This window comes from Mauremys mutica, chromosome 3, assembly GCF_020497125.1.
Source record: "Mauremys mutica isolate MM-2020 ecotype Southern chromosome 3, ASM2049712v1, whole genome shotgun sequence".
Lineage (NCBI taxonomy): Eukaryota > Metazoa > Chordata > Testudines > Geoemydidae > Mauremys > Mauremys mutica.
The window spans coordinates 101495916-101514472 of record NC_059074.1 but is presented as its reverse complement, the minus strand read 5'-3'; the positions used below and the strand labels follow the sequence as shown (position 1 = coordinate 101514472).

At 43.0% G+C, this 18557-nt stretch overlaps 1 protein-coding gene and 4 non-coding genes across 5 annotated transcripts; all 5 read right to left on the bottom strand.

Annotated features, from left to right (window-relative positions):
- Positions 1–12328: 12328 nt before the first annotated feature.
- LOC123367745 lies at positions 12329–12413 on the bottom strand. Its single transcript, XR_006578627.1, has one exon. It is a non-coding gene; the product is annotated as a small nucleolar RNA SNORD100 (small nucleolar RNA).
- A 198-nt stretch (positions 12414–12611) lies between these two features.
- On the bottom strand, positions 12612–17750 carry RPS12 (ribosomal protein S12). Its single transcript, XM_045008424.1, has 6 exons — positions 17640–17750; positions 17486–17531; positions 16969–17085; positions 14621–14723; positions 14014–14115; positions 12612–12701 (listed from the first exon to the last, which is right to left on the bottom strand). Exons 2-6 carry the CDS (start codon positions 17497–17499, stop codon positions 12639–12641), a joined length of 399 nt encoding a protein of 132 aa, XP_044864359.1. The 5' UTR covers positions 17500–17531; positions 17640–17750; the 3' UTR covers positions 12612–12638.
- Positions 13479–13612, bottom strand: LOC123367742. Its single transcript, XR_006578624.1, has one exon. It is a non-coding gene; the product is annotated as a small nucleolar RNA SNORA33 (small nucleolar RNA).
- Positions 14181–14269, bottom strand: LOC123367744. The gene has a single exon (XR_006578626.1). It is a non-coding gene; the product is annotated as a small nucleolar RNA SNORD100 (small nucleolar RNA).
- LOC123367730 lies at positions 16093–16167 on the bottom strand. Its single transcript, XR_006578612.1, has one exon. It is a non-coding gene; the product is annotated as a small nucleolar RNA SNORD101 (small nucleolar RNA).
- Positions 17751–18557: the final 807 nt, after the last annotated feature.

Sequence of the window (18557 nt, the reverse complement as noted above, 5' to 3'; positions counted from 1 at the left end):
AGCCTTTGAGCCCGAGGAGGTCCTGGTACCGCCTGACAGGGGACCAGCAGCGGAGCTAGGCAGATCAGCGATGGTACACCAGTGATCCATGCCTAGAGCTCTGGAAACCATGCCAGGAGTCCGGCAACCATTAATGGGTTGACAGAGAATGTCACCTCAACCCCAGGGATCAGTGATGAGTCCGGCGATATGCATTTGAGCACCAGGGACTGGTCTTGTGGTCCTGGGGATCGGCATCATGGTCCCGGCAAATTTCATTGCCCCAAGGAGTGATGCCCATGCTCCGGTGACTGGTGCCATGATTCGGGAGACTGGGGGCATGCGACAGCTCTGTGGTGACCATTGGGCAGCGATGCCACACCTTCAGGGACCAGTCCCAAGAGTCCAGCAAACGATGCTGGGAATTCTGATCAGTATGGGAAGGTTGGAAGTGTGTCCCCGGGGATCACTACTTCGACGTCGACCACCGCGGTGCCAGGGAGCGATACTGCATAGACGGGGGCTGTTGCACAGCCCTAGTGCTGGCTTCCCTCTAGAGACAAGAACATCTTGTTGTGGCGTCAGTGGTACCGGCAAAGACATGATGTCTTTTGAAGTCTGGAAGGCCTCCGGCATGGATGGGACCTCTGCCACTACCCGGAGTGGCTAGTGGGTCCCTAGGAGGGCTGGATAGCCTAGCTGTCAATACAGGTACCTGGCTGGGCTGTGGAGACATGCTGTCCCGCATGGACCTATGCTACTCTCTGGACTTTCCCTTTTCAGTATGGGATGCCAGGGAAGCCTTCTCCCAGTGTGCTTCCTCTGCTTCTTAGTAGGTATCAGGGACTGGGACTGGTGTCAGGAGGCCGGTGCCACACTTCACACCGATGCCACTGTGCTCGGAGCAGAATCTGATCTCGGTGGCTTAGAGACCAGCGCAAGGCCCAACTCCATGAGCAGCACTCTTAGGCCTTGGCTACACTGGCACTTTACAGCGCTGCAACTTTCTTGCTCAGGGGTGTGAAAAAACACACCCCTGAGTGCAGCAAGTTACAGTGCTGTAAAGTGCCAGTGTAAACAGTGCCCCAGCGCTGGGAGTATATCCCTTCGGCGAGGTGGAATGCCTGCAGCGCTGGGAGAGCTCTCTCCCAGCGTTGGCGCCGCAACCACACTCGCACTTCAAAGTGCTGCCGCGGGAGCGATCCCGCGGCAGCACTTCGGAGTTTCGAGTGTAGCCAAGCCCTTAGTCTTATGTCCCGCTCCTTTTTAGTTTTAGGCTTGAAGCTCTTGCAGATGTGACACTTGGCACTAGCGTGGGTTTCCCCCAAAGACTTCAAGCAGTTTTGATGAGCGGCATAGGCTTTTTGCAGTAATCACAAGGCTTGAATGACCGATCCTTGGGCTAAGTCCCTTAGGGGACTATCTAACTTATCTACAGTACTATTAGCTAACTATTAAGAGAACAATCTAAGAACTATTTACATAATGAATGATAGGAAGAGCCACTGGGTAAGAGCACTTGCCAAAACAAGGAGATGTTCCAGCACCATCACTAGCAGTAAGAAGGAACTGAGGGAGGAGGGAGCCGACAGCGCCCCTTCTACCGGCCCATATGCGCACCACTCCAGAGGGCACCAGAGCCTCTACAGATACCACTGAGGGAAAAACTTCCAGCATCGGTGCATGTGGTGACCACACACACATAACATGGAATGGACCTGAGCAAGCAGTCGAAGAAGAATAATTAGTGCTGATCAGAACATTTTTGACTAACTTTTTTTTTAATGCTGTCTGGTAGAAGCTGAAACATTTCACAGAGGTGTTTTTGATGGGAAGGTTTCTGAGGTCCAGGGTGAAGACTGCACACTTTAAGAGAGACGTGAATTGAAAACCTGGGCTTTTCGATCTGAAAATGGACATTTAAACTGAATTCCTTTTCATAAAAAACAATTAAAAATTTTTTGTTTTGGTCCAATGCAGAAAGAAAACAAATTTTGAAGCCTCAAAAGTTTTTGCAAAATGAAATTGTCAGTCTCCAGCTGAATCTAGTAATATTATTATTAAACTGATGGGTCATTTTATAAAATGTTCATGTCTAGGCAAATTTCTTTCTTTCTTTTTTAAAACACGTAAGTCATAAAGGGGTTTGGACCATGATAACCATTAAGTACTTACAAAGAAATTTAAATTTTGCACAACAAATTTATTCTTCCAGAATATGGCTATTCTTATTTTCTTATCTTTTCCTGACTGTTCATTTAACAAGCTACAGGCTGATAAATAAGAGAAAGTTTGTTCTCCAGCTACCATTAGGTTCAATGAGCTCTATTATTCACTACATTTACTAATACAAAATATTTCATTAGTATGCCAAGTATTGGATTAAATTCTATTCTAAATTATGGCAAAGAAACCCCACTGTGTACAATGAAGTTGTAACAGGGACTTTTTTTTTAGCCCATTGACTCAGTATGTATAAACATGTTCTCCAGTATGAATTTGGTCATAGTCCAAACACTGGTATTCAGAGTAACTGCAATCTATTTTATTTCCGCTCAAAACCAGTTTGGGATTTTAGGAGCCTAAGTCTCAATTTTCAAAAGTGCTTAAGGGCCAGATTTGGGGCAGATAGGTACCTAGTGGGATTTTCAAAAGTGCTAATGTGAGTCAGGTGCCAAAGCATTTTAAAAATCCCACTAAGGTGCCTCTCTGTATTGTTAAGCACTTAATATCTTTAAAAATCTGGCCCCAAGTAACCAGTCTGCTTGATATACTGTCCAGTTGTCTACTTTGCAACACACACAATTACAATTGGCATTCTTATGACAATATCTGATTACAGGGGGACAAGATGTAGTTCTGTCTCTTTCCCTTAAAAATGTTCTCTCCAGAGTCACAAAAATCTGAAGCTGCACTGGTGCAAGATTCATTTTATACTGCTTCCAAAAGGGTTTGCGCCATTATCACTTCATTGAAGTCATAACTGCAATGCAAGTTTCTCTAATGTAAACAGGACCGGAGAAAATCCTGAGATAGGATCTATATTCTACATTGCCTCAATTTCATACCATTTCAAGTTTAAAAATTGACAGCTATTCAACATTTGAAATCATAGAGAACAGGAACTTAAAGGTATAGTAAATATTTTACTATGCATTTTAATTTGTGCACTGATAACATTTGATATGAAACTAATGACTTCCAACCAGTGTAGGTACATTCAAATAATTACAGGCCTCAAAACCCTCATTAGCCAGCCAGATTGCTTCCTGCCTTCAAGTATGACTACTTTAACATATCATAAACTGAGTCAGCAAATTTAAAATATACCCAGGGAAAAGGTTGTAAGTTAAAACAAAAGAAATCCATAAATTCTACGGTATTTATGACCTTCCTGTGGAATTTGTTGAGCTCTCCAGATTTTCATTAAAAAATATGTTTCTACTTCTGAAAGCAGATAGTCCTTTAGGATCAAGACATGTTATCTCACTGAGTCTGCAGTGAGAGAGCTGTGAACATCCATCTATTCTAATAGAAATAATTTTGACCTCTTAAATACAAATAATGTAAATCATTTCACTTCAGACCATTACACTAGAAACACAAGTGTGGCTAGACATGCAAGCCGTCTGTACATTAAGGATTTTAGGGAAGTCTCCCATTGTCACTTGTGGGGCTAGGGATCAGCACAATAACCAGTCTACCACTGTTACTAATGCTCCCACTTTTGCTAGTACTGTTGTGATAGCAACTGTGAGAGATTTCCCTAAAATCCCTAGTGTATTCATAGCAGTTGAAATTCTAGATTCATTGAAATCAATGACAAAATTCCCATTGGTTTCAATGGGTTAGGATTTTACCCAGCTAGTTTTATTGTTGTATTTCAGTGAAACAGATACTCCAAAGAATAATGCTGTAAAGTTCGAATATGTAAACCACCAGATATTGTTATAATTAAGAGGTCTACCATTCTCCTTACACTGAAGATAACTGGCAAACATTTTTGAAGTATAATGAGCTGAAATGTGTTGAACGAAGTAGAATTTTCTATTAAAATTTCAGTCAGGATGTTAGTCTCTCATTTCCTGGATTATCAGTGGTTTAGAAATGTAAAAGCAATGTTTTTCCCTTTAGGACCCAGTTACAATTACAACTGTGCCACAGAACTTGGTTACAAAATTCTAATTTGCAATGCAGACTGAATTTTAGGAGTGTCCCTTAATAATATTACAGCCTTAGGCAACAATAAAGAGCAGTATTTATGCTCCCAATGTAGTATTAAAAGAGGAATAAAAGAGAACAAAAACAAATGCTTTTAATTTGCTCCCAAAGATTTCAGTTGTCCCATGTCAAAACTCAAAGCTGTAGTACAGTAATCCTAGGTCCAAGAAGAACCAGACACTTCACTTTTGTATTATGTTATTCTACAAACATTTTGCTTTATTATATTTATATTAAAAAAATAACCTATCCAAGGCTCTAGACACCTTTGCCATAAATTATAACAAAATTAGATTGTCTACAAAACACCAACCTCTCCTATCCTATCCCCAACACAGCTGATTTCTCTCAAAGGCCCACCTCCACAGCCAAATACACACACGCACATGTCTTGGACTTTCCACCCTGTGACCTCTGACTCCCACATGGTTGCTTTTCCTGTCACAGGCCAAAAACTCCAAGAAGACCCCACACTTTCCCTTGTAGCATTTCACTCTCAACAAGGACAGGGATTCACAACAAGGGTTTGTCTACTCATGAAAATTAATCCAGAATAAAAGGTGTGAATTTAAAGTGGATTAACTATTCCCAATTTACTCCAGCCACTCTTATTCCAGAATGTCTTATTCTAAATTAGTTTGACTCACTTCCAAAGTGGATTAAGTTAATTCAGAATATAACACTTTTATTCCAGAAGAGGAGCATCTACACTCAGAATTAATCAATCAGGAATAGCTATTCTGGAAAAACTCCCTATGCAAAAGATCCTGTACATAGGCTATGTATACACTACAGCAGAGGTTTTCAAACTGTAGTACATAGACCACCAGTGGTCCATGAGCTCCATTCAGGTGGTCCGCAGATAGTTCCCTCTAAGATGTGCACCTGGGCAGCCGCATACAACACAAGGAAGGGCCACCCACTTAATTAATAGAGTTGCATAGGCATGACTCCACTAAATAGGTACCTTGACCCTGGAGAAGATACACATGTAAGGGGTGGGCCTTGGGAGGAATAGGTGGGAGGGGGCAGTGGGGTGAGAAGAGGGGACGGGGAGAATTTGGGACATGCAGGGCTGCGGCAGCCAGAGAAAGAGGTGACTTTCCCCAGCTCCAGGACTGCAGTTACTAGGGAGAAACCTCCCTCCTTCCCAGCCCCAGCTCAGGGGCTGCCACGGCGGGGGAAGGAGGGCACAACCATGGCATTAGAAAGGTAAGACAACTGATATTAAAATATGAGTTGTGTGCTTTTATTTGTAGAACAAAAAAAAGGTTATTAAGGGTTGTTTTTTTTATATATATAGTGCTTTTATCCAAAGCACTTTACAATAGTTAGCTAATGGTACAAACAACATTTGGAAAGATCATTAAGTGGTCCGCCGAGACCCTCAGCAATTTTCAAGTGGTCCACGGAAAAAAAAGTTTGAGAACCACTGCACTACAGAGCTTATGCCAACATAGCCCTTTAGTGACAACACCGAGTACATTGAATGAAGGAGTTTTTCTGCCAATGTAGCAACACCATCTCCCTGCATGACTTTATCTATGCCTACAGAAAACACTGTTCTGTCAGCATAGCTGTGTCTACACTGGGGGTTTTGTCAGCCTAGCTATGTTGGTCATGGGTGTGGAGAGGTTTTCACATTCCTGCCAATATAACTTTTAAGTGTAGACCACAGTCACAGAAATGGGAAAAGTGGAGAAGATGCTCGAATCAGGAGAACAATCAGCACAGGTGTACACAGATGACAGCCTCCTCTCCCTTCCCCACAACTAGTTAGCTACATTTGGCATAAATTAAAAAAAAAGGAAGAGTAATTGGATCTTACCCAAAGGAAAAAATGGGATTTACTGCTGTGAATTGTTTATCTATACAAAGACATTGGATAGAAATTTAAGAGAACTAGGGAGCAGAGCTTTAAGAGAACACATGAAAGAATATATTGAGCTAAGGTAGAATGGCCTTCCTGATGAAGTTGTGAGATATGCACATAAATATGTGCAAATAAAAATTAGCCAACTCTATGAAATCTAATTAAATTAAAGGGGTATCAGTGCTGTTCTGGGTTGCTTTTTTGGAGAATTTCTTGTGGGGGGACTACGTTGTTCATACTCTTTTCCACAAGCTGGCTTCCTTGGTGGGAGGAATATTGTTTTTCCTTTTGCGCAGCACAAAAAAGTTAAAATGCATGTAAGCTCTTTGGGGCAGGGGCCATTTTTGTGTGTGTTGGTATGGCAACCAGCACGAGTTCCTTGTTCATGACCAGGACTTCTAGGCAATACAAAGTCTATATATGAAAAATATATAGAGAAAATTCAGCTATCACTCACAGACTTCAAATGTGTATGAGTGCCAAGTACGGTCCTCAGATGGAAGATTACTATGTGTCCTTCCCTTCCCCACCAATATGCACAATAAGTGAAATTGGTGCCACTGTCTATTGTTAAGGTTGCCTAATCCTTCTCATTATGAGAACCTGTTTTCACTTGTTTGTAAGTTTCCCAAATTATAGCTGCTTGGGCTGAAATTTCTCATGCTGGATGTCAGCCTCAGGCTATTTTTTTGTTTTTTGAGATGTTTCAGCCAATATGGTTCAACCATTTCTGAGAGAGTGTAAAGGAAATTATATTGCTTAGCCCATCTGTCACAGGTTCCACACAGGTCTCCCCCTCTTGAGCCTGTGCCCTGCGTTGGCTGGTTCAATAAAGAGTCCCCGTGCCTGCTTGGTGCTTCACCCTTGTCTTTATTTACAGTACAACCATGTAGTCCCTCTTATTCCCCCAACAGCTATCCCCATTCAGACCCATCCCAGGATCTAACCACCATGAGGCTCCCTGCCTTTAGTGAGGAGACAAAGATATAAGCCTCCTATCCCCTCTTAGGCTAGCCTCCTGACTCAGCTTTCTCCAGGGCTTTTATAGCCTACCCCTTCCTCAGCCCAGCTGACCATAGCCCATTGCTATGAGCCGACCCTCGTTAGGGCCCGCAGCTGAGCTCTCTGCTGGCTTCCCTACCAGAACCCAGAGCTTGGCCATTTTGGCAGGGCATTCAAAGGGTTTCACCCCAGCCCTGTCACACCATCTTAAAAAATTGTGACTATTTTGTTGAGATGCTCCTGCACCACCAAGTTTTGGAGCAGAGACACCAAATTTGGCTTAAGTCACCCTGGTTTCTGGGATGTGTCTTTTGCAGTTCCCATGAAAAAATGCCCAAATTTGGCCACACTATGACTCTGAAGCACATGCTCAGTAGAGACTTCTTAGAATTTGGCAGCTAAATTCTCTGAAGATTCCATTCTGCACTGAGCATACTGCATCCCATGACAGCTGGCACATGCTGCCTCGATTGCACATGCACTATTTCCAGAGAATGACTGCATATGCTCCAACCTGGAGCTGCAGGGACTGAGCAGAACTTTCTCTGCAACTGTTGCTCCCAGCTGTTATCAGCTACTATGGTACAAACTGAGCAAGGAGTAGTTTTCTCCTTTGTTCTCAATGCTCCCACTGCTGATGGTGAGGCAGCATGGAGGAGGAAGCTACCTGACTGTAACAGAGAGAACAAGACAGATCATGACAGCAGGAAAACTGAGGTAAAGAGCCTCATAGGAAAAACTGGGATGAGAAACCAGGGAGAGAGGACAAGAGACAGGACTGTTCTACAGACAGGCTGGAGAGGAAACAGGTCAGGCTTTCCCTGAAGCACAAAAATGGACACAAGCATCTGTGACCACTACAGCGCACTACCCTGACCAATGTAGCTATGCTGCCCTAATCCATAGTGTAGATGCAGCTATGTCAGCAAGAGAATATTTCTGCCTACATAACTTTGTTCAGGGTGGTGTTCCTCCAATGGAAAAACCCCTTCCATCAGTGTAGGCTGCTATGTCCCTATAGCTTTCATAGCATAGACACAGCCTAAGATTTCTGAGTCTCAACATTCCCCTGTTGTCAGCAAATAGCTGTGAAATCCATTGGCAAAGTGCAGCTCATCTCCCTCTAATGCAGGTCCATGCAGAGGATGACAGGAGAGTGTCAGTTAGTCCATTAACATGAGTGGCCAATGTTTGTGCTGAACGTGTAAAGGTTCCACCACTGATTACCCACATCGCTATCGCTAGGTTTCTATATGATGGTATTTATTCTTCACATTGTTTTTTAAAAAGCTGAGATCACAGAAATGTTAAAAAAGAAAATTAAGGTTACAAAGTCAAGCACTCAAAAATTAGGAAATGCATCCATTGGAAATATGCATTATGATAGTCTTACATACTATTTTTTTCCCTGCAGAACCAGGGCTCATCAGATACACAGGATGGTGCTCTGAGAATGAATCAGAATGGTATAGTGAAGTGAACAAAGTACAGGCTCACAGGGAGAGGAATGATGGTCTCTCGGTTAATAGCTAAATGGCTGCCCCAAAGAACTGGCTTCTATTCCTACTTCTTGCACAGAGTTCTCATGTGATGTTGGGAAAGTCACGTAAGCCAAACATTTTATAGGTTATCACTCATTATGAGATCATTCTGTGGATGACTGACTTGAGACCCTGGGCTGATTTGCAGAATTAATGGGGTGTGCTTTGAACATATACAATGCTAAGTACTCTGGAAAAAGGTCAGCGGGGTCTCAAATTGTGCACCCAAAAGTAGTGGTCACTTTTGATCTTAACTCTTTCTGGCCTAGAATCATAGATTTAGGTATTGCAACTCTCAGCATTGCACCATCTTTTAGACACCTTACCACTTAGTGGAACCCACAGCCCAAGTTAGGTGCCTAGACATTCTATACAAGTGGTTCTCAACCTGCAGCCCAATTAGCATGCAGCTGCAGCCCATGTAACATGCCCAGGGCCATACAGGGTAGTATTGGATGCAGCCCACATGTGCAGGTTGAGAGTCACCACAATCTCTGGGCCAGAGGAAGGCACCAATCTCTGGTTGGGATTCTTAGCAGTGAACCCTCTCCTGGAATTAGGAGCCTATACTATCAGGATACTCATCTAAGATATGAGAGCTGGGTCCAGTTACGTACCATTCCCTCATGCGGAACAGGGATTTGAACCTGGGTCTCCCTTCTCAGGTGAGATTTCTAATCACTGCACTATAATCACTCACCCAGGCCCAACCCATATTTAATAATTCATCATACACAGCTTCACAAGAATGAGATGCCCTCCTCCCAATGCTAGAATACCTCATAGCTCAATGGCTATGTCACTCCTGGAAGGTGGGAAGCCCAAGTTCAAATCCCTGCTCCACATCACATAGAATGGGAAAATGAACTTGGGTTCTCCCACACCACAGGCAAGGTCCCTCACCACTGAGTTAGAGGGAAGCCAGCCTCACAACCCTGCAACCATTTTGTGCAGGTTTAAACATGTTTTGAGCACAGCTAATGGCTAAGGCTCTGCAAAGATAGGTAGGAGACAACCTAGTTCAGGGGTAGGCAACCTATGGCACACTTGTCAAAGGCAGCACGTGAGCTTTCACTGGCACTCATACTGCCTGGGTCCTGGCCATTGGTCCAAGGGGCTCTGCATTTTAATTTAATATGAAGCTTCTTAAACATTTTAAAAACCTTATTTATGTTACATACAACAATAGTTTAGTTATATATTAGACATATATAGAGACCATCTAAAAACATTTAAAATGTATTACTGGCACACAAAACCTCAAATTAGCATGAATAAATGAAGACTCAGCACACCACTTCTGAAAGGTTGCCAACCCTTGACCTAGTCTGAGGAACCTACTTAGGCATGACATGTACACCTTGGGCCATGGGTTGGGAACCACTGGTCTATCAGCACACAGCTGCAGCCAATTTGACATCCTCAGGGCCATACACATAGTACATATAGTGTGGATGCAACCCACATAACAGAGCTGCATATGCAGCCCACAATGATAAATAAGTTGAGAACCATTGACCTAGACTGAGGCAACAGAGTGTATGCACACATGCAGAGGCTTAGATTTTAACTATGGAATCCCATGGGATTTTAGGCACCCTTTTCTGATTAGGCACGAGTGGAGAGGGGTTTCAAGATGAGTGGCACCTATGCTCTCTTATGGATCAGGGTTTCTATGCCTAAATTCCCCATCTATAAAATGGGAATACCAGATCAAAAAAACCCACAGCCCTAAGTCTCAGCTGAGGTGGGTTGCAGGGATAAAAATGGCAGTGGAGAAGTTCAGGTTTAGCCTGGACTCTTAGTCCCTCCCTCCCACATGGGCCAGTCCAACCAATATTGCAATTTTCTAGCCCCACAACCATAGTCAGTTGACCTGGGCCAGAAGCAACCATGCTACAAGTCTTTTATGAGTGTAGACATACACACCAGGGGTGTGTGTGGTGTGAAGATAAATTAATGTTTGTGAAGCACTCCTAACTACAGCAAAGAGTCCCACAGAAAAAACAAGGAAATAATTCTGCAATCTGAGCAGGGTTTGAACAGTATTTGGTATGAAAGGGCATGGTGCAATACCCAGCAATCATGTACCAGAATTAAAAGAGCTGCTCATTCAAAATGCAATATCCATTGTGTGCAATAAGGTCAAAATCCTGTGAAGAAAACTCAGTATGCAAAGGCAGCAGAATTATGGTTGTACAGGCAACTTTTTTCTGGCATTTCCCAACTTTTGAATGCTCAGCTTTGCAACTGTAGTTGTGTATGTAATTCTATTTAGGTTGTTATACTAGCCCTTGCAGATGACTGAGAACCTTAATGTATCTATTCCCATCAGCAGGCTTCATTTATTAGGAAAAAGTAAAACCAACTTTGTTGCTGATAGAGCCTTGGTCAAGTGCCAAATCTTTTCTTCTCTATAGTTTTGCACAGTAGTAAATACTAAAATACTTGAGTGCATGTCTACTACATAATCAGGCTTATAGATTTATTTTCAGACCACAACTCCAAGCAGTGGTGTGCACTTGATAAGAGTATGCAAGTGATTTTGATTCAGAGTACTTAAGCAACCTGAGCTAAAATTGAAAAAACCTATTGCAAAAAGCTGGAGATAAAAGGGGCTGAGACGGTATGGACAAATATTAACAGCCAGATCTATACTCGTTGGCTCGCATGTTTCTCTTGTTTGATAAAATGTCCTATTTGGCAAACAAAAATTTTCTAGCAACTCTAAACAAAAGCCACAAACTAAGTCACTTCCCCATCCGGTGGTGGGAGGACCTGCAGTAAATCCCCACTCTGGACAGTGGGTCTTCCCACTGTTTCTTTATCACTATTTTCAAGTTAGGCCTTGAAGTACTCCTCCATCAAACAAAAAATATTCACAAACATAAAGGGGGTAACTTTGCCTCCCCCACCTCAGAGGCATCGTCCTGTTATGCACCCAGGGTGTAAGTCCTTCCTCTAAACAAGTATTCAGTTTTGGTTGTTTCCGTTGTAGGGAGGAGAGCAGCCTCTCATCCTAGAGGTGCCTGTCTCACCTCACCAGGAGAGGGATTTTTAGGTTTCAGGCAGCCCTTAATTGGACTCAGGTGTCCCTTGACCTGCAGCAACTCCTTCTCAGCTTATCAGAAACAGGACCGTTATTCTAAGGCTAACATCACTCTCTTGCAGCTGTCCAGCTTTTGTCACAAGTTATATAAAGGAAATTCACCTATTAATTAGCATGAAGGTATCAACTTGGTTTCTATAAATTCCCTCACAACTCAGTCAGTGCATTCCCCGCACTAACAAAAATGCAATCTAATTAGAAGAGTGGTAATTTAACTTTCACTTCTCACAGGAGTAAGCCACAGCCAGTACACAAAGTAGAGAAGTATGGTCAAGAGGTCAAAATAATTTGAGCATTTCACTTATTATAATGGAACCTTACAAGGATTATTTGTTTTGGTTCACAGCAAAGTCATAGCCAGAACTCCTTATCAGAACATATCTAAACATAAGAAAGCAAAATCCAGACGCTCCCAAAGGTTGGGGTGAAACTTACTCATATTCAGCCCATTATAAAAACCTATTTGAGCTGTAATCTCTAATTCAAACCTGAATTTCCTTTGGGACTGTGTAGTTAAGTTTTCAAAAGATAGGAAAACATACTTAAAATGTATCCAGTGTTAATTAAAAAGTGCCAAAAAAGCTAGTTTTAAAGAAATTTTGCTGCATCTCAGAAGATTTGGGTAACAATTCAGGCATCTTTCCTCACTTGTTTCAGTAGAGGGAGCCAAATTTTCATCACAGATGCTGCAATACCGGCTCTCAATCCCCTCAAAATGAAATTAGGTTCTCTCTACAATTGATAGCAAAAGTTTGCTTAAGTGGATATAGTTGAATGGATAAACTACTGTCAAAAGACCCAAGATGAAAGGAGGAGTTAGAAAGTGTACTTTTTGAGCTTGAAAGATCATGATAGATGCTGCCCATCAAAAGCAGACACAAATGAGTCAGGCTTAACAAAATTTATTTTTCAATCATTTCTTGCACTTGAAGTATTCTTCGATTACATCTTTGGCCTGAGATTCCTTGCCATAGTCCTATAATACAAAAGAGTAAATTAATGGAATACAGACATCTTTGGAAATTAATATATCTTTGTTCAGAGTAAGCTACAGGCTAAATTACAATATATTTTTGTTTGGCTATGTTGGAGTAAACTTTAGTGGAAGATATTCAAATAGATTCAGCACTTAGATATATGGGCACACAAACGTTATTCTTCAAGTATGATCTACATGTATGTATATACTTGTTCATGTACACGCCCTCATGTTAGAATAACAATCAGAGACTCTCGGTATTCACTTTAGCCTCCTTAATATGCTAGTAAGTTGCACACACTTCATCTACTTCCCACTATTTGAAGAAACTGAGCTGTGCAGAAGTTGGGATACTAACTGCCAGATTCTTCCTTATATACACAAAGTATTTTTGAAAGACTGTTCCCATCCTTGACTCCCCTCAAACACACCAATAATCCCCTGTACTTTGACAAAAACAATGGTGTGTTCAAAAGCAGTGTGCTTCTACCATCTCTTTGTTGTGCTCCTTGAGCAACTGCAAGTGGACTGCACTTTCCCAGATACTCTGCTACTCTTCCAAAATACCCTTCAACGTCCCTACAACGTATCTGAGTGCCTGAGACTTAAGGAAACCAAATGGTAAAATGTAGGCAAGCATACCTAATTGTTGTGATAACATGGAATCTATGGGAAAACCTTAACAGTCATAGAAAATCCATTTATTAAAATCCAGAACAATGACAGAAATATGAAAATATTCAGAGTAACCATCAGTGTTGTCCACTATGGACGATGTGTAGCCATTTTCAGGGACCTCAAGGACTAGCAAGTCTTTAAGGCTCGTACCATGGCTTTGTTATTGCCAGCACCATCTTAATGATTTCTGCAGAACATGTTCAAGTTAAGCAGACATAATTTACTGGCATTTAGTTATTTGTTAAAACAGAACCAGACCTCTTCCAATAAAGGGTAATATTGAATTTTGTTTTAATGTTAACCCATTAATGTTTTCTATCAATCCTGTACTCAGATTTCTAGTTATGCATTATAAAATAATCAGCAACAAAAGAGAAAACATTAGACTGAGCTGGATTGGTAAAACTATCTGCTGCTAAAAATACCACTAAAATTAATTATAAAATAAGAATGTTAACCCATGTATGCCTATTTTTTTTTTTTTCAATACAAGAAACTTTTTTTCTGGAATGGAGAATTGGCACTGAATTTACTAAGTGGAAATATTTTTCTATTTAAAACTATGTTCTAGATTCTTTACTTATTTTTTGGAAACCAAGGAAACAAATGGAAAAAAACCTTGTCATCTTACTTTGACAACCACACAACTGCAGCCCACTACTTTGCGAGGTTTTCCTTCTCTGTCGATTTTGCAGAGACCTACCCACTCGCCCAGTTTCTTGTTGTCATCAACCTGTTAAAGACATTAGTATGTTAGAACTGCACTTTCCTTGATGCAATTAGAATAAGATCAAAGCCGCTGTACACTCAGAAACATTGGGTAACGTTTGTGGCTGCTTTCCTCACAAATATCAGTAGAGGGAGCCAAACTATCATCATTGTACAGCTCTAACAGGATTCTGAAGAAAGTAAATGAGGCTCTGACTTGAAATTAAGAGCCTCAGACTAACATTTGTAGGCAGAAGTACCAGCAACTGAGTTTTACAACACACAAAATACACCACAGTCTACTTGGTCTTCAACATTACTTACTAAAAAAAAAAATCTTAATTTTCTTCCTCTTTGGCTTATATTTTTATACTGTTAATATGCTTAGTTCATAGCACTAAAATACTAGTCCAACAGAAATGGGTCTTGGTTGAGTAGACTACAGTATCAGATCATTTATGGCACCACGTATGTTTTTAAGTACAATACTGATACAGCTCTAAATTTGTAACTGAAGTTTCAATACTCACTTTTATCAAGTTGATCTGGTGTTCTGCACAAAGGGCTTCAACCAACTTTACGTACATGGGTTCGTCGCAGTTTGAAGCAAGAACACAAAGGTGGGCTTGGCGTCTAAAATAAAGAACATTTATACACAAGTTACACAACAAGTTATTCCCAAGTCAATAGATTTTCATTAGTAATTAAGCCATGAACTAAAAATACAATATTCAAAGTTTATTTGTTTGCATTAAACCACTTTTTGTAAAACCTATCTGGTCCCACCAGTATGTTCAGATTCAGTTTAAAAGAAAATAAATAACTTTTAATCAAGCTTTAGAAGGATTTACTGCATCAATAGCAGAGTTCAGAGTTTAACTGACAGGAATCCACTTCAGTTTTGGAAACAATCTAAAAAACCATTGATTACATGGAACCTCTGCCCTTGATTTAATGTAATGTAGTTAGATTCCAGTTTCTGCAAATGACTGCATATGGGCACACCTCCATATTACAGCAAGCAGCCAACTGCAAGAGTGAGGCCTTCACAGCATAGTTCAAATGACAGCAATCCATTAGCACAAACTATGATTGTGAAGTAAAAATGTATGTCCACTAGTTATATTTGACATTTAAATTATAAACTCTTCAAGGCAGGGATCTTGTCTGCCCATCTGCACAGCAGCTATCATGACAGGACCTCACGTTTAATTAGGGCTTCTGTACACTACTGCAATACATACTTTTTGAATAGATTGAAGAGGAAGATGAGAGTAAGGGAGATCTGAAAGAAGGCAGTTACAGGAGCCCAGGCCAAAAAAAAAAAAAAAAAGTGGCACAAGCCATGAATTTTGTATCTTTATGCATTTTGACTATTAAGATGACTGGAGTGGTTTGAATTTTGTATGCAATTTTACACACCCCCTGCCCTGGGCGACTGGAATGGAGTTTTTGTAGTTGTTCATAATCTCTCAAGTAAAAGTTTGATTAATAACATATATTGGATAAAGGTGGGGGAGGACACCATTGAAAAAGAATGGGATCTGACTGAGGATCCACCTGAATCATGGGCACTGGTTTACCTCTGATCTCTCCTGGTCCATGCAAGAATCGGAAGTGAGATATGAATATCAGGAGGATCCGAGTCATTACACTCGGACCTAATTACAATCATGATGCTACTCCATCTATTCCATCCAGCACCACACATCTGATTATCTTTAGAGATTAATGCAGCTAAAAACAGGCTCTTAGTACTGTACTTAACACACTTTGAAAGAATCCACCTATTAAATATCACTACTACCCATGGTCCTGTGCTAATACCCGCCCATCCCTCACCCAGCCTACAACAAATAAGGCAGCTCAAAAAGCAATGTCACATTAGGCAATATAATTGTATTTCCTAAAGTATGTTTCGGAGAGTTGACTGTACATAGTCTATGTCTTCTTTCTTTCTCTCTTGTTTTAGTATTATCTGTCTAGTCCCTTAAACTTACAGGTTTGTCAGACTACTTTTATCACTCATAAAAAGAGTGAAGGGGTATCCGACATGTTTGAGAGTCATCATTCAAACACTGTAGTTTTATTGGAGTTTTGGAAGTTATTATATACCTAAACCTAAAAAGATTATTCACACATGCATCTCTATCTTACTTTGCCACTAAGCGTGTGCTCTGAGATCAACTCACATACTACATTTGGTAACAGATACATAAAACAGAACATAAAGCTGAAACTTATAAGATTTTCTTTGCAATATACTATACAGAAGTTCACTGAATGAAACCAGAATATAAATTAAAGGTTACCAAAAAACTGAAGACAAGTTTTCCCAAACAGACCTATTCTCAATGAGATCTTGAGAAGATTTTTATCCCCAGTTAAAGGCACACTATTAAGTTTAGTAGACCCCAAGTCTGATACTGTCTATAAAAAACCTCAATCTTCCAATAATCCCTAGCCCAGAAGAAATGTATCAGCTCACCAAAACAAGGGCCATACTAATCAAACTACATTTAAAGTAGAAGCTCAAGCAAACTACACTGAGACTCAGATTTCCTAAACTCAAATCATGTTGCATGTGCTATCCCACAACTGTTCATGAAAGCTATTTTTGCTTGGGTGCTCTCAGTTACATGAGGCAACTACATAACACAAGCACAGGAAACCCAGCATCTTGGGACTGTAACCTGTAATTTTTGGGTTTAAACTTTACATATGACAGAAGGACTGATAGTCTCCTTGTTAGTGGGATCAGATTTCAAGTCAAAACCTGTTCATCCTAATATATGTCCAAATAACTATACACCTACATTAACAAATATTTAAACAGATTTGCTCGTTACAATACATAGCCCCAAAATATAAGACTTACTTGTCCAAGGCTTTGGCAGCTTCACGAATACCACGAGCTAAGCCATCGTGGATGAGTGCGGTCTTCAGCACTTCCTGCAGGGCGGTGTTAACATCCATTACACCTCCAGCAGCAATGCTAAACAATCGAACAGAGACATAACTCCTCGCTCACCTGCCGGCCTCCCGCCTTAGGAGCCCCGGGGACCTGCAAACACCGGGCCCATAACACACCGGGGGCGGGGTGCAAAGGGACGCACAACCCCGCTGCAGCCCAGGCCGCCCCGCTGCAGGTGAAGCCCCCGACCCGGAGATCCCGCCACCCGTTCCTCCCACCCGGCTCCGAACACGCGGCGAGGCCGCGCCGGCCTGGGCCGGGCCAGGAGCGCTCAGCGCCCGGCGGAGCCACACGCGGCGGCACGTGGCGCGCGAGGCCCGGCATCGGCCACGCGCGCCCGCGCCCCCTCCCCTCCCGGGAAGCCCCAGCCGAGCTGCTAGGACCCAGCGCCCGCCCCCCGCCCCGCGGCCCCGGCTCTCACCCTTCCTCGGCCATGGTCGGTGGGGGTCGCTCCCGCCCGGGGTTTGCTGAAACACAAGAGACAGACCGAGGTTAGTGGCGGTGGCGGCCGCAGCCCCGCCCCGATGCCCAGGGGACGGGGGTTAAATTCGCGCCGCGGCCTCGTGCCCACTTACCCCGCAGCCTCTACGAGTCACCAGCGAAAGAGGGGGGCGGGGCCCCGGCGCTGCCTTCTTAAGGGCGCGAGGACCCCGGCGCTGCCGCGCGCTCCCGGAAGAGGTGGCCACGGAACTGCCTGATCCTCTGACTGTCACTGACTCCCGTTCACAAGCTGACAAAAAACCCGCCCCCAGTGGCCTCTGGCTGTGACCCCTCCCCCCGCAGAGCCGAGTGACGTGTTTCGGCCAAAACCTTTTTTTTCCACAGCAACATGGCGCGGCGGGTGAGCCGGACTAAACCCCGCCGGTGGCGGGAACCCGCCTCTGAGGCGATGACCCCGGCCCGTCCCAGGGTTTCCCCACAGACTTGCGGGGCTCAGCGCCACGCTGCCCTTGCGCTCTGGCCGCCGGCTTGGCTGCACAGTTGCCGGCTTTAAACGCGGTAAACAAGCACCCGACTTTCACAACACGCCAGAACCGAAGCTGATCCCGTTTCAGACCAAGCCAGTCCCTGAGAACCCCGACACCCTGTGACTGGCTGCCCCCGCGGGCAGTCTGGGACTGTGGTGGGCCCCCTGTGACCCCCGGACTCACCCCCGCTTGCTGGGAGCTGATCAAAAAAAAAAAAAGACGCAACAAGCTACAAGCCAAAAACTAGCCAACAAGCAACTCTCAAGCCAATTAAGCCAAAACCAAGCCCAATTTCAGTTTTTCCCCCTTGAGTTTGGCATGTCTGCTTCTGGGATCGCCTGTGGTCCCAGGGCTCAGAGTTCCCCTTTCCTTCTGCACAAAGCCCCAGGGCTGCCCAGAGGGAGGGGCAAGTGGGGTAATTTGCCCCAGGCCTGGCAATGTGCCCCCAGCCCCCTTGCGAGCCCTGTCCAAGAATCCCTTCCCTGGCTACTCACCCAGTGGCGGTCCGGGTCTTTGGCTGTGGGC